The sequence below is a fragment of the Cavia porcellus genome, unplaced genomic scaffold (genome assembly GCF_034190915.1).
Source record: "Cavia porcellus strain 051 isolate PalLab524CR breed Dunkin Hartley unplaced genomic scaffold, mCavPor4.1 scaffold_10, whole genome shotgun sequence".
Classification (NCBI taxonomy): Eukaryota; Metazoa; Chordata; class Mammalia; order Rodentia; family Caviidae; genus Cavia; species Cavia porcellus.
The window spans coordinates 67,949,839-67,963,304 of record NW_026947493.1 but is presented as its reverse complement, the minus strand read 5'-3'; the positions used below and the strand labels follow the sequence as shown (position 1 = coordinate 67,963,304).

The 13,466-nt window shown below is 37.8% G+C and overlaps 1 protein-coding gene across 3 annotated transcripts in view; it reads left to right on the top strand.

Moving 5' to 3' along the window:
* The window catches only part of Virma (vir like m6A methyltransferase associated), a 64,490-nt gene that overhangs the window by 13,235 nt on the left and 37,789 nt on the right, over positions 1-13,466 (top strand). For all 3 annotated transcript variants that reach the window (XM_063257569.1, XM_063257568.1, XM_063257570.1), the window contains exons 4-8: positions 189-237; positions 2,085-2,253; positions 7,548-7,670; positions 8,347-8,613; positions 11,546-12,686. In XM_063257569.1, the coding sequence (XP_063113639.1) occupies positions 189-237; positions 2,085-2,253; positions 7,548-7,670; positions 8,347-8,613; positions 11,546-12,686 (1,749 nt within the window). The remainder of the gene's footprint in view (positions 1-188; positions 238-2,084; positions 2,254-7,547; positions 7,671-8,346; positions 8,614-11,545; positions 12,687-13,466) is intronic.

The following is a 13,466-nucleotide window of genomic DNA, read 5'->3' as shown; positions in this document are numbered from 1 at the left end:
CTTGAGTTGTACTTTTTCTTGGTAATGTTTGGGTGGACAGTAAATGAAACCCAGACTTTGTGGTTAATTAAATTGAAACAAAAATCTAGTGTTTGATTATGTTAAGGTGTTTGAATCTGGAAAGACTTCTTTATGATCTGTGATTTTCAGTGTTTGAACTTGTGTATTTATTCCTATTCTGTTGGCAGCTTGGAATATGATGAGAGTACTTCTATCATCTTTAGACCCAACTCAAAGGTAATTGTGGAAGTTAGTTTTCCCCTTATCACTGCTAGTTATTCCTGTCTCAGTTTTGATCCAAACAAACCAGTGATGGCAGAATTTGGTTCTAGTGCTGTACAGTGGCATTTCTTACCTATGTGTCTCTTTTGCATTCAGATGCTTTTTCAAAATGAACATTGTAGTGTCATTCTCTACCTGAGGCGTAAGGGTCTTCTCATTGTATACTTGAGTCTGGAAGAAGCTAGCATTTGTGCCTTCCCTTCATTCACTTAGTTGGATAAGTTCAGAAGATGTAGGCAAGTAATTATGGGACACCAACTCTGCCTTAACTAAGATTTCTAAAAAATTACACATTCTATGTTTCTTCCTTTCATATCAGAAGTGTACCTTATTTCTTTATATATCAAATGCCATGGTAGAGGCATCTGATGGCAGATCTCAAATGCAAAATAATTGTGGTCTAATATGGGACTCCTTATTTTGCTACTTGAATTTGGGAGTCATGTGTATTTGATCCCTCTGCGTGTTGTGTACACTAAACATTATTTTCTGTATCTGTCTATCTTCTAGTCAGATTTCTGTTTAGGATTGCTGAATCCTAACCCAGTACCTGGGTTTGGTCTTTGAACACCCCCTAACTGCCATCCCTTTTTTTGGTACCGGGAATCAAACTGATGACTGTGCTTGCCAGGCAGGTGCTCATGCCACTGAGCTAAACACCGGCCTGCTCCCCACCCCATCCTTTTTAAGTGTATAGTCTTGTAAAGAGAGTAAGTTTGTTTTGCTTGTTTCACTCATTTTGTTTCTACAAAAGGGGCTTCAGTGACTTACTGCTTTATCTTTACCCAGTGACGTGCAATGGAGAGAATTCAGAAGTCAGGTTTTGATTTCTAGTACAAATTTTTTTTATCTATGAAAAGGGAATGATGTCATGTCTCCCCTGACTACCTCTCATAGGTGCTCTGAGGACCCAGCTATCAGGGTAGAGGAATTCTGAAAGCTGTGTTGTTTTCACAAGGAAATACTGAGAGTTTATGACATTGGTAAAGATTTACATCTTTTTAGAAGAAAGTTTCTTTTTTTTCTTTTTTCTTTTTGTGGTACCAGGGATCAAACTCACGACCTCATGTTTGTCAGGCTGCTGAGCTAAATCCCCAGCCAAAAGTTTCTTTTCAAAAGTAACTTGTGTAATGCTTCAGGGTAGCCATACTTTTTAAAGTAAAAAGTACAATGCAAGTATGTAAAATATACCTTCATGCATGTTTTTGGTATGTAGAAAGAATACTGTAAGATTTTGTGGACTTTATTTTTTTTTCCCCCAGACTTTTTTTTTCCTATTCTAGACTTTTAAAGCTACTACTCCATCATTACCAGTCAAGAAATCCACAGTTATTTTTGTCTTAGATCCTTTTTGTACAGTAAGTAGACTTTCTTGAAAGGGTGTTTGGAGACAGGGTCTTGCTATGTGCTTAAAGGCTGGTGTTGAACTCACTGTATAGCCCAGGCTGGTTGTGCACTTACAATGTTCCTGCCTCAGACTCTTGAGTGCTGGGATTGCTGGCATGTACAGCCTTGCCTGTCCTTAGTTTTTTTTTTTTGTTTTGTTTTTTTTTTTTTTGAGACAGGAGTCTCACTGTGTAGTTCAAGTCGGCCTTAAATTACTGTGTAGCCTAGGCTGGCCTCGAATTCATAGAGATCCTCCTGTTTTAGCCTCCCAAATGCTGGGATTACAGGCATGTGTCATCGTAAAGACTGCTTAAGACTTCTTAAAGACTAGATAAAACATAAAACATTTGGTTTTAATTTGTATTTTATATGTTAAAAACATTAATTTGAAAGATTTATTTTCCCCTAAAAATCAGGTGAATACTGATGGTCTGGTGCTGAGAGGCTGGTACAACTGTCTGACCCTGGCAATTTATGGGTCAGTGGATAGAGTGGTAAGTCACGACAGAGACTCTCCACCACCCCCGCCTCCACCTCCACCGCCACCCCAGCCACAGCCAAGTTTGAAAAGGAATCCAAAACATGGTGAGAATTTTAAATTTGCTTTTGCCAATCAAATTTATGTCTGTTACAGTAAGAAAAGCTCATTCAAAGAACTCTTCTATCTTACAAAATTTATGTAAGACTTGACAAGATATTTACATTATTGTTTTCCTTTCTTTTTTTTTTTTTTTTGGTGTTGGGGATCAAACTCACAACCTCATGCTCACCAGGTAGGCGCGTATACCACTGAGCTAAATCCCTGGCCTATTATTCTGTTCTTTTGGATAGGAATTTTTTTAGCTGCTGGAATTGAGCTCAGGATCTCATACTTGCCAGGTAGTAGCTACGCTACTAAGCTATATCACCAGCCTATTTTTTTTTCTTTTTTGAGACAGGGTCTCACTGTTTAGTTCAGGCTGGTTTAGTTCAGGCTGGCCTTGAACTCACTGTGTAGCCCAGGCTGGTCTCAAACTCGACAGTCTTCCTGTGTCAGGCTTGGGACACCATGCCCCACAGGAATTTATTTATTTATTCTTTTTTTTTTTGTCTTTTTCATTTTTATCGGTACCAGGGATAGAACTCTTGACCACACACTTGCAAGGCAGGCGCTTAAGCCGCTGAACTAAATCCCCAGCCCCCTATTTATTTATTCTTTTTTTTTTTTTTTTTTTTGTCTTTTTCCTTTTTATCGGTACCAGGGATTGAACTCATGACTGCCTGCTTGCAAGGCACGCGCTTATGCCGCTGAGCTAAATCCCCAGTCCCTATTTATTCTTTTGTACTGGGGATCAAACTCACGACTTCGTGCTTGCCAGGAAGGCGATTACACTGCTGAGCCAAATCCCTAGGAATTGATTTTTTAAATTTAATGTAATACAATTTTTTAAATTAGTTCATGTGTGCAGTAGATAATGCGTTCCTTGTGAGGAGCTGGTACATGTAGTATCTTACTTTCTTTTCTTATCCCCTTTCCCTTCTTTCTGTCCTCTATCTTTTGATCTCTTTCCCCTTTGAGATTTATGTCCCTGCTCCCTATTATGTATCTTTTATTTTGCTGTTTATTTGTACTGAAGCCATGTAGTCTGTAAGCTAGCATGTCTTATTTACTTCACCTAACATAATGGTCTCAGGATTCATCCATTTTCCTACAGATGACTCAGTATTTTATGGCAGAGTAGTACTCCATGGTGTTTTTTGAACTCTTTTTAGGAAGTTGCCAAGAAGGGAAATAGATAGGTCAGATGGCATTTCTAGTTTGAGATTTTTGAGGGATCACCATACTGATTTCTATAGTTCTTGTATTAGTCTACATTCCCATAGTGTAGAAGGGTTCTTCTTTCCCTGCAACCTCCCCTACATTTGTTATTATTTGAACACTTGATGGCTACCATTTTTCTGAAAGGTAGAATCTCAGTGTTGTCATAATTTGTGTTTCTTTAATGACCAGCAGTGTTAAGCTTTTGAGTCGTCTGATGAATCACTGGCAGAAGTTTTTTTCTTATTTTGTAGGTTGTCTTTTCATGTGATTGTTTCTTTTTCTGTGCAGAACCCTTTTAATTTGATATCACCCTGTTCTTTTTGATTCTTGGAACTATTTCCTATGTAACTGGGGTTCTGTTTAGAAGATCCTTGCCTAAGCCTATTACTTTGAAGAGTTACTATTTTATAGTCCAGCAGGTTAAGTGATTCTGCTGTTTTTTTTTTTTTTTAAAGAGAGTAAAGCAAAACAATAAAACAAAACAATGAGAACGATTTTGTATTTGAGAAACAAGACAGTAGGAAATCAGCCATGGGTACTGTAATGCATGTTGTTATTCCCTAGATGCTCAGATCACCAGATAGGATTGCAAAATAAGCCCTAAGTTGTCTGCTTATTTCAGTTGCTATCATTTCAGAGATTTCAGATGTGTGACTCCTAATTTTTTGTGTGTCTATGTCTTCTGGATTTGTTCTGGGTGGACTGGAAGTCTGAGATTGCACCCTGTTTGTTTGTCCTCCAAGCCGAGTTTCCCAGTGGGGTGCCCTTCTCAGTGATGTTTCCCTAACCGTGTAGGGGTCTTGGGCGAGTGGCAGCAGGTTCATTGGTGGGACTGGTGGGTGTGGCTTCTGTTTTTCGGGCCTGCAGCAGTGGGTTCGCAAGGTGGGGTCTGTACAGCTTATACTCCTCTAGACCTTGGCAGGGGGTTTAGCATGGGCATGGCTTCTTTGGGCTGTAGGGGTGGACCCATGGTGGGAGTTTTTTCTAAAGAATTGACCATTACAGAATTCTCATTTCTGAAATGGCCAAGAACCATGGAAATCATTTTATTTTTATTTTATTTTGGGGGGGGATACCAGAAATTGAACTCATGACCTCACACTTACCAGGCAGGCACTATGCCACTGAGCTATATCCTAGAAAGATACCACTTTAGCCACCTGGTTGAAACCAACAGCTTCAGAAAAAGTGTTTCTGTTTTTTTTTGGTACTGGGGATCGAACTCATGACTGTGCGCTTGCAAGGTAGACATGCATCTGAGCTAAATCCCCAGCCCAAGTGTTTCTGTTTTATCATTCAGTTGTTTAATCTGTTTTGATTTCAAAAAGATCACATTCAGTCTTTGCGTGTAGAAACCAGTTTTCCTCACACCATTTGTGAAAGAGACTGTCTTTCCTCCAGTGTCCGTTTTTGGCTTGAAGTTGTATCTGCATCCTGTGTCTGTTGCATTGATCCTCATGTCTGTGTGTCTCATGCTGTGTTTATCACAGTAGCTGTGTAATTTGAGGTTTTCTCACTCTGCTCTTTTTACCTAAGATTGACTTTGCTTTTCTAGGTCTCTTCTGGTTCCTTACAAATTTTAGGGTTGTTTCTTCCAGTTCTGTGAATTATGCTGTTGGAATTTTGATTTGGCTTGTGTTAAATCTATATATGACTTTTGGAAGTATGGCCATTATGACTGTATTGGTTCTGCCTACCCAGGAACTGATGTCCTCTTTGATTATCACCTTTTTCAGAGTAGTTTTCATTTTACAGATGTTTCAGTTCCGTAGGTTAATTTCTAAGTATTTAAGTTTTCTTGGTGTTATATGCATGGTATTTTTTCCCTATTTTTTTTTTTTTTTGACTTTTTGAGATAGGGTCTCACTATGCAGTTCAGGCTGACCTTGGGCTCACTTTGTAGCCCAGGCTGGCCTCAAACTTGCAACGATCTGCCTGCCTCAGGCCTCCTGAGTGCTGGGATTACAGGAGTGCGCCACCATCCCTGGCCCTTTTCCCTAATTTTTTTCCCAGTGGGTTTATTGTTATTGTACAGGAATGCTATTAAGGAATTTATTTTTATGGTAAGGTGCTTACACTTTTATTTTCCTCTCCTTTAAAAAACTGACCCAAATAGATTTCTTTCCCCTTTTCTTTTTTTTTTTTTTTTGGTACCAAGGATCGAACTCATGACTGTGTACTTGCAAAGCAGGTGCTTATGCCGCTGAGCTAAATCCCCACCCCCTTTTACCCCTTTTAAAATGTGTTAATAATGATGCATCCCAGTAGTTACTCTTTTTTTTGGTGGTGTCCTGGGGATTGAACCCAGCGCCTTCATATATTTTTTTTTTTGTCTTTTTTTCATTTTTATTGGTACCGGGGATCGAACTCACGACTGCCTGCTTGCAAGGCAGGTACTTATGCCGCTGAGCTAAATCCCCAGCCCCAGGGCCTTCATATTAAGCTTCATCCATGGCCGTTGTTATTTTTATTCTGAGATCGATTAGGTTTGGACAACTTTTGCTGTAATCTTGTGAGATTGTAGATGGATGCCACCACATTTAGTCACATCTGGCTTTTATTCATGGCTTTTAAACAAAATTACCTCTAAAGTAAATGAAGACTAGTTAGGAAGTTTATACTCCTGGGATACTTATATTAGGGAATGTTTTCAGGAGTGCATTTTAAATTTGGTTAAATATGAATGAATCCTAAGTGATACGGATTTCTCCCACTTTTGATTAATCTCATATCCTTTAGGTGGAAGTGAAAAAGATCAAATCAGTTGCTTCTCTTCTGTTAAGCAGGCACCTGGGCTTATGTTGCCCAGGGTCTCTTCCTCCTTAGTTTTAATCAGGATAAGGAGTTGAAATACAAAGGTTCAAGAATATGTTTTAAAATTGTAATTAAGATCACTAGGAAAAAACATTTTGCTTACAATTAGTCTTTCACAAGCACAGATAAAATCACTTTTGTATCTCTTAATCCTGAGATGATATAATGTGAGCTCTTTTTCTCTGATAGTGAATACACACTGTACTTCTGTCATAATCTACCTGGCAAACAGTGAATCTTTCCTTTTTCTTTGTTGTTTTAATTCATTCTTCTGTGCTTGTTTGTCTTTTTTACTAAATCATGAAGCTGTTATGGACAGATAGCGTGTTTTATTTGAAATGCACTGTGCGTGTGTTTTGTTTGTGTCTTCAGTCTTTTATTTACTTATTTATTCATTCATTCATTCATTTATTTATTTATCTATTGATACCAGGGATCGAACTCACTACTGCCTGTTTGCAAGGCAGGCGCTTAGGTCGCTGAGCTAAAGTGTCTTCAGTCCTGTGTCTTCAGTCTTAGTGTCCTACATATATAGTTGTTATTCTAAGATTTTAGTGTACTGACTTTAAGAAATTGACACATAAGCTCATTTATTTTAAATTTGTTTATTTTGTTTAAGATTTTTTTAAATGATGCAAGAAATTACTCGTGTCAGTGGTATTTTTATCTGTGTATATATTTATAAAACTTTCAAATCATGGTAACATTGAATCTAAGGGTGTGTGCAACCATGCCTGCTTTTTGAGTACGTCACTAGTTCTTTTTTTCTAAAGTGCTGAACAGTATTCTGTAGTGTGGATGACCACTGTCATGTGTCTCATCTCTCTACCTCCATACTAGAGATTGAACCCAGGGCATTGGGCATGGTAAGCACATGCTTTACCATTGATCTACGTCCTCCACTCAGTCCACAATTTATGTAACTGTTGACCTATTACAGAACATTGGAGTAGTTTCCAGTTTTTGGCTATGTCAAATACAGCTAATTATAAATGAGGCTGAATGTTTTGTGTTCATCTTCCTACGTGAAAATAAATTCTAGTTTTTCTGGGATTATGTCCAATATTGTATGTATTGTATCTTGACATGGGAAGTAGAAATAAAGGTTAATTAGGTGTCTGTTAAGACGTCAGGGAGTAAAAGCTTATATTATTCATAAATTCTGAAGATGGAAAATTTAAGTGATGAGAAACATTTTTCATGCATTCATTTTATTCTACTTTAATAATTTGAACATTTTTTCCTGTCTCTAATAAATCTCTAGCTGATGGTGAGAAAGAAGATCAGTTCAATGGAAGCCCTCCAAGACCACAGCCAAGGGGACCAAGAACTCCTCCGGGGCCTCCTCCTCCTGACGATGATGAAGATGAGCCTATGCCTTTGCCAGGTATAAATAAATTCAGTGCTAATTAGTGCTTTAGAAAAAGCACTAAGAAAAAATATTAGACCATGGAGGTCAAATTAATGCTCTATACTGCTGTTTCATCTTGTCCAGTATTTCTTTGTGTTTTTCTGTTAACATATGTTCATAGTTGTTAAGAAGAAAAATCAGTCAGTTCACTTGAAGCTGTACCACCATGGCTTTGAAAATAAATATTGATAGTCTATAATGGCATGTGCACATGATACCAGTTAAAAATAAGCTTGTTGTAGAAGCGATAAAAATCTGTGGTTACTATCGTTTTGAGGTAGGGTCTCACTGTGTAATTCAGGCTGGCCTTGAAGTCACTATGTAGCTCACGCTGACCTGGAATCTGTGGCAGTTCTCCTGCTTCATTCTCCTGAGTGCTGGAATTGCTGGCATGCATCACTAGGTTGGGTTTATATAGTTACTTAGTAGATAAAAAGAAAAGGATTAACTTCTGGTCTTAGAACATAAAATAGTACAATGTGTGCTTTTAATGTCTTTTAAAAGCACATAATTCTGACTTTTTTAGCAAGGTTATTTATGAAGTAAATCATCAAAAATGCTGTTAAGTAATTGCAGTATCTAGTCCTGTTACCTTGTGTTATTTAAGCCTTTAAAATAATCTGTGTCTTAAATACCATTTTTTTTTTTTCAGTATCTGGTGACAAGGAAGAGGATGTTCCCCATAGAGAAGATTACTTTGAGCCCATTTCTCCTGATCGGAATTCTGTTCCCCAGGAAGGTCAGTATTCTGATGAAGGAGAAGTAGAGGAAGAACAGCAAGAAGAAGATGATGATGAAGATGATGTGGACGTAGAGGAGGAAGAGGATGAGGATGAGGATGACCGCCACACAGTAGATAGTATCCCAGAAGAGGAAGAGGACGATGAGGAAGAAGGTGAAGAGGATGAAGAAGGTGAAGGTGGGTTGTATTAGTTAGGACTTTCTTTTTGTAACAGAAATCAAACTCATGACCTCATGTTTGCCAGGCAGATGCTTGTGCCACTGAGCTAAATCTTCAGCCTAGTTAGGACTTTTTGGTTTTAAGTATTAAAAACTAACTAGATGTCACTTTGAGCATTGCAAAAATAATTATAGCAAAGATACATGGCTTTTTGAGAAACCCAAGGTTCCTATAGCTAGACCTCAAGGCAAATGAGCACATACGATATTTCTGACTAATTTTGTGGGTCTTTTGTTCTCTGTCAGCTGTTGTTTCTTTGCCCACAGCTTTAATTTCCTCTGTTTAACCTGCATAAACTTGCCTATCTCATTTCCAGTTTCCTGGGAGAGAGTTTCTGTTCAGTTTGTCACAGTAGGTTCAGCTGCCCCTTGGTACTGTCAGCTTTGGCTAGAACACAAAGTTGTGTGGGATTTGATGGCTGTTTTCACAGTGAGGAGTGAGATTTTAAGCTGGGAGGAATTCTAAAAGGTGTTTGACACTTAAATATTTTAGCAAAACACTATATTATTTTTAGAAGTTCAGGAAGAAACGTCTCAGTTACCCAAGACTGTGTGATAGTATGTTGTAGTTCTTTAATTAGGTATTATTTTTCATTTGAAAGCAGAAAGTCAGAGTTACTTAAATTAATTGACCAAGAAATAGTATTTAATGTTAAGGCATTTATGTAGAATGATATTATCTGCCTTGTTTTTTTTACACAAAAAGGTAACAGTTACTTCAAAATTAAAGTGACCCTTTTACATACTACACAATTAGATAGATTATAGTTAGAATGATAACTTTTCTTAACTTTCTCTATTCCCAGATTACCAAATACTTGTTTTTAGATTTGTTGCAGATGATTGGCAAAGAGTAGTTTTTTTCAGCCAGCTTTCTTTCTTTCTTTTTTTTTTTTTGTTCCGGGGATTGAACTATTGACCTCACACTTGCCAGGCAGGTGCTTATGCCGCTGAGCTAAATCCCTGGCTCAGCTAGTTTTCTTTTTTTTTTTTTTTTTGTCTTTTTCGTTTTTACCGGTACCAGGGATCGAACTCACGACTGCCTGCTTGCAAGGCAGGCGCTTATGCCGCTGAGCTAAATCCCCAGCCCCCACAGCTAGTTTTCTTAATTGACAGTTTGGCAAAGAAAATGAATTAATGAAGGGTTAATTTGATTTTTTTAATGAGACATTCAGCTTGTCTCAGGATTAGGTCAGACCCTTATAAGCTTTTGTTTTGGTAATGTGAGTTTTTTTTTTTTTTTTTTTTTGTCTTTTTCTTTTTTATTGGTACGGGAGATCAAACTCATGACCACACACTTGCAAGGCAGGCACTTATGCCGCTAAGCTAAATCCCCAGCCCCTGGTAATGTGAGTTTAACTCATGACCTTGCACTTGTCAGACAGGCACTGTGCCACTGAGCTGTACCTCTGCCTCCCCCCCCCGCCCCCCCCCCCCCGTTAAAGTATATTCATAATGGTAAGCACAGAAATGGCAAACAGAATCCTTTTCTTTTCTAGGCCATTATTACTTATCCCCATTTATTTCATCACAGCCAGCAGTAGTAGGGTTAGAAAGGAAAACCAACAAATTTTATGTATTTCTGTTTCACTTGGCATAAAAAAGCTGCACATACGTCATAGTAGGAATACTTCGCTTTGGCAAAGTCAAACATTTTATTTTGTTTCATTTCGTTTTATGTTATTCTATGTTATGTTATTTTTTTGGTATCAAGGATTGAATTCATGACCTCGTGCCTGCCACGCAGCAGGCACTTGTGCTGCTGAGCTATATCCCTGGCCCAAGGTGAACATTTTATTTTATTTATTTATTTAAAAAAATTTTTTTTTAGAATACATTTATTGAGAGAAAGAAAGCTTCTGTCTGAGAGACAGAAGGAATCCTGAGTGGGTTGCCCTGAAAATTTTATTTATTTATTTATTTGGTACCAGGGATTGAACTCATAACCTTGTACTTGCCAGGCAGGTACTTACGTCACTAAACTAAATCCCTGGCTTCTCTTATTTATTTGTTCTTTTTCAAGTTGAACATTTTTTTTTTTTTTTTTTTTTTTTTTTTGTCTTTTTGAGACAGGGTCTTGCTATGCAGTTCAGGCTGGCCTTGAGCTCACTTTGTAGCCCAGGCTGGTCTCGAACTGGCAACGATCCTCCTGCCTCATCCTCCCGAGTGCTGGGATTACAGGCATGAGCAACCACGCCTGGCCAAGCTGAACATTTCAAATGAACAGATTTCCTTAAAAAATGTAAAACAGACCTAGGAAATTGTATGACAAGTAAATACAGAGGTGTAAAAATTGAGTATGAAATAAAAAAAGAACAATAACAAAAAACATGCAATTTTTCCTGGAAATATTTGATTTAACTTTGTATTTATTGTATTAATTTTAATTTTATTAATTTTTGCACACTTTTTTTTGTATTTTATTTTACGTCTACTCTGTAATTTTTTTTTTTTGATACTTGGGATTGAACTCAACGGCTTCACACTTTCCAAGCAGGCGCTTGTGCCAGTGAGCTAATCCCCAGCTTGTATTTTATTTTAAAAATAATCTCAACAGGGCAAAATTTCCCTCCTGAGAAAGGTATTTTTGTTACTTTGAGGTGTTTCTAATTTTTTTTTCTGAAAGAAAGTTACTGAAATTGTTTTAAAGTTGAACAAGTAAAATAGAAGAATTTGCTTAGGAAGTTTGTTTATAACTGTTCTACTAGAGATTAGAAAATGTTAGCAGTTGTTGATATGAAGTGAGGCAGAAATTGATTTCATTGAAGAAATCATTACCTTTTAGTGTTGGCCACACTTTTTTTTTTCCATACTGTGCTTTTGATCAACTCAATTTTATGCAATAAATACCCATTATGTGATATTTAACTATTACTTAAACTAATTTTCAGGGGATGATGGTTATGAACAAATTTCCAGTGATGAAGATGGAATTGCTGACTTGGAACGTGAAACATTTAAGTACCCAAACTTCGATGTTGAGTACACTGCTGAAGATCTAGCTTCTGTTCCTCCCATGACGTACGACCCATATGACAGGGAGCTGGTTCCTCTCTTATACTTCAGCTGTCCATACAAGACTACTTTTGAAATTGAAATCAGCAGAATGAAGGACCAAGGTCCAGATAAAGAAAATTCAGGGGCAATAGAAGCCTCTGTGAAGTTAACAGAACTATTAGATTTATATCGGGAAGATAGAGGTGCAAAATGGGTAACAGCTTTAGAAGAAATTCCAAGTTTAATAATAAAAGGATTAAGTTATTTGCAGTTGAAAAACACAAAACAAGATGCCCTTGGCCAGTTGGTGGACTGGACAATGCAGGCTTTAAATTTACAAGTAGCTTTTCGTCAGCCCATTGCTTTAAATGTGCGACAGCTCAAAGCTGGGACCAAGTTAGTGTCCTCCCTAGCAGAGTGTGGCTCCCATGGAGTAATCGGCCTGCTCCAGGCAGGAGTGATTGATGTGTTGTTTGAGCTCCTATTTGCTGATCATGTCTCATCTTCCCTTAAGTTAAATGCTTTTAAAGCTCTGGACGGTGTTATTAATATGACAGAAGGAATGGAAGCTTTTTTAAGAAGTAGGCAGAGTGAAAAAAGTGGCTATCAAAGACTTCTGGAGCTTATTCTTTTGGATCAGACTGTGAGGGTTGTCACTGCTGGTTCAGCTATTCTTCAAAAATGCCATTTCTATGAAATCTTGTCAGAGATTAAAAGACTCGGTGACCATTTAGCAGAGAAGACTTCATCTGTACCTAACCACGGTGAACCTGATCAGGACCCAGATGCTGGGCTTGAGAGAACGAACCCAGAATATGAAAATGAAGTAGAAGCTTCTATGGACATGGATCTTTTGGAATCCTCGAATATAAGTGAAGGGGAAATAGAGAGGCTTATTAACCTCCTAGAAGAAGTTTTTCATTTAATGGAAACTGCCCCTCATACAATGATCCAACCTCCTGTTAAGTCTTTCCCAACTATGGCACGAATCACTGGACCTCCAGAGAGGGATGATCCATACCCTGTTCTCTTTAGGTAAGACATCTGTTTTAGGAACAGCATTTCCTGAATCACTGGGGACATCTTTATGTGGTGCTTGTGTTTTTCATGTGTTTGCAAGTAGGCATATTCTGTGTAAGCGTACTTGATATTTCAAGTATAGTGAAATGAAGATTTGTGTTACTGTGAGTGAGACTGTCTTGCTTTAGGAGTTGAAGCAGAATTTGGATAGTGAAAAGGAGAGTAAATGGTAGTAAATAATGAGCAGTGTTTGTATGTCTGACAAGAATAAATGAGGGGGTTTAGCTCAGCGGCACAAGCACTTGCCTGGTAAGCGCAGGGTTCTGAGTTCAATCCCCAGAACCAAAAAAAGAAAAGGAAAAGAATGAGAAACTGCCTGATTGCTTCTGGCACGATGGCAGAAAGGGGTGATGTAGGAAGGAGAGAGCTTTTCTGTGGGAAGTCCTTTGTTTTACTTGGATACACTGTAAGATAAAAGTTGATTTTGCTATCTTAATTTTAGAGTCTCATTTAAAGATGTCTTTAAGGTTCTGTTACTTCTGATTTCTTCGTCCAGCTCTCTGGTTAACTGTTGGTAAAATTTTGCCATTGACCATTGTTGGGCACAGCATATACAGAAGGTTTTTTTGTTTTAATTTTTGAGACTTTCTTTTGGCTTTTTTGGCATACTATGTCTGGATAATTTTCTAATAGAAGCATGGGATTTTTATTACTATTTCTGTGGTTAGTTTTGGTCTTTTTTTGTTTTTTTTTCAATTGGTACCGGGGATCAAACTCACAACCACCTGCTTGCAA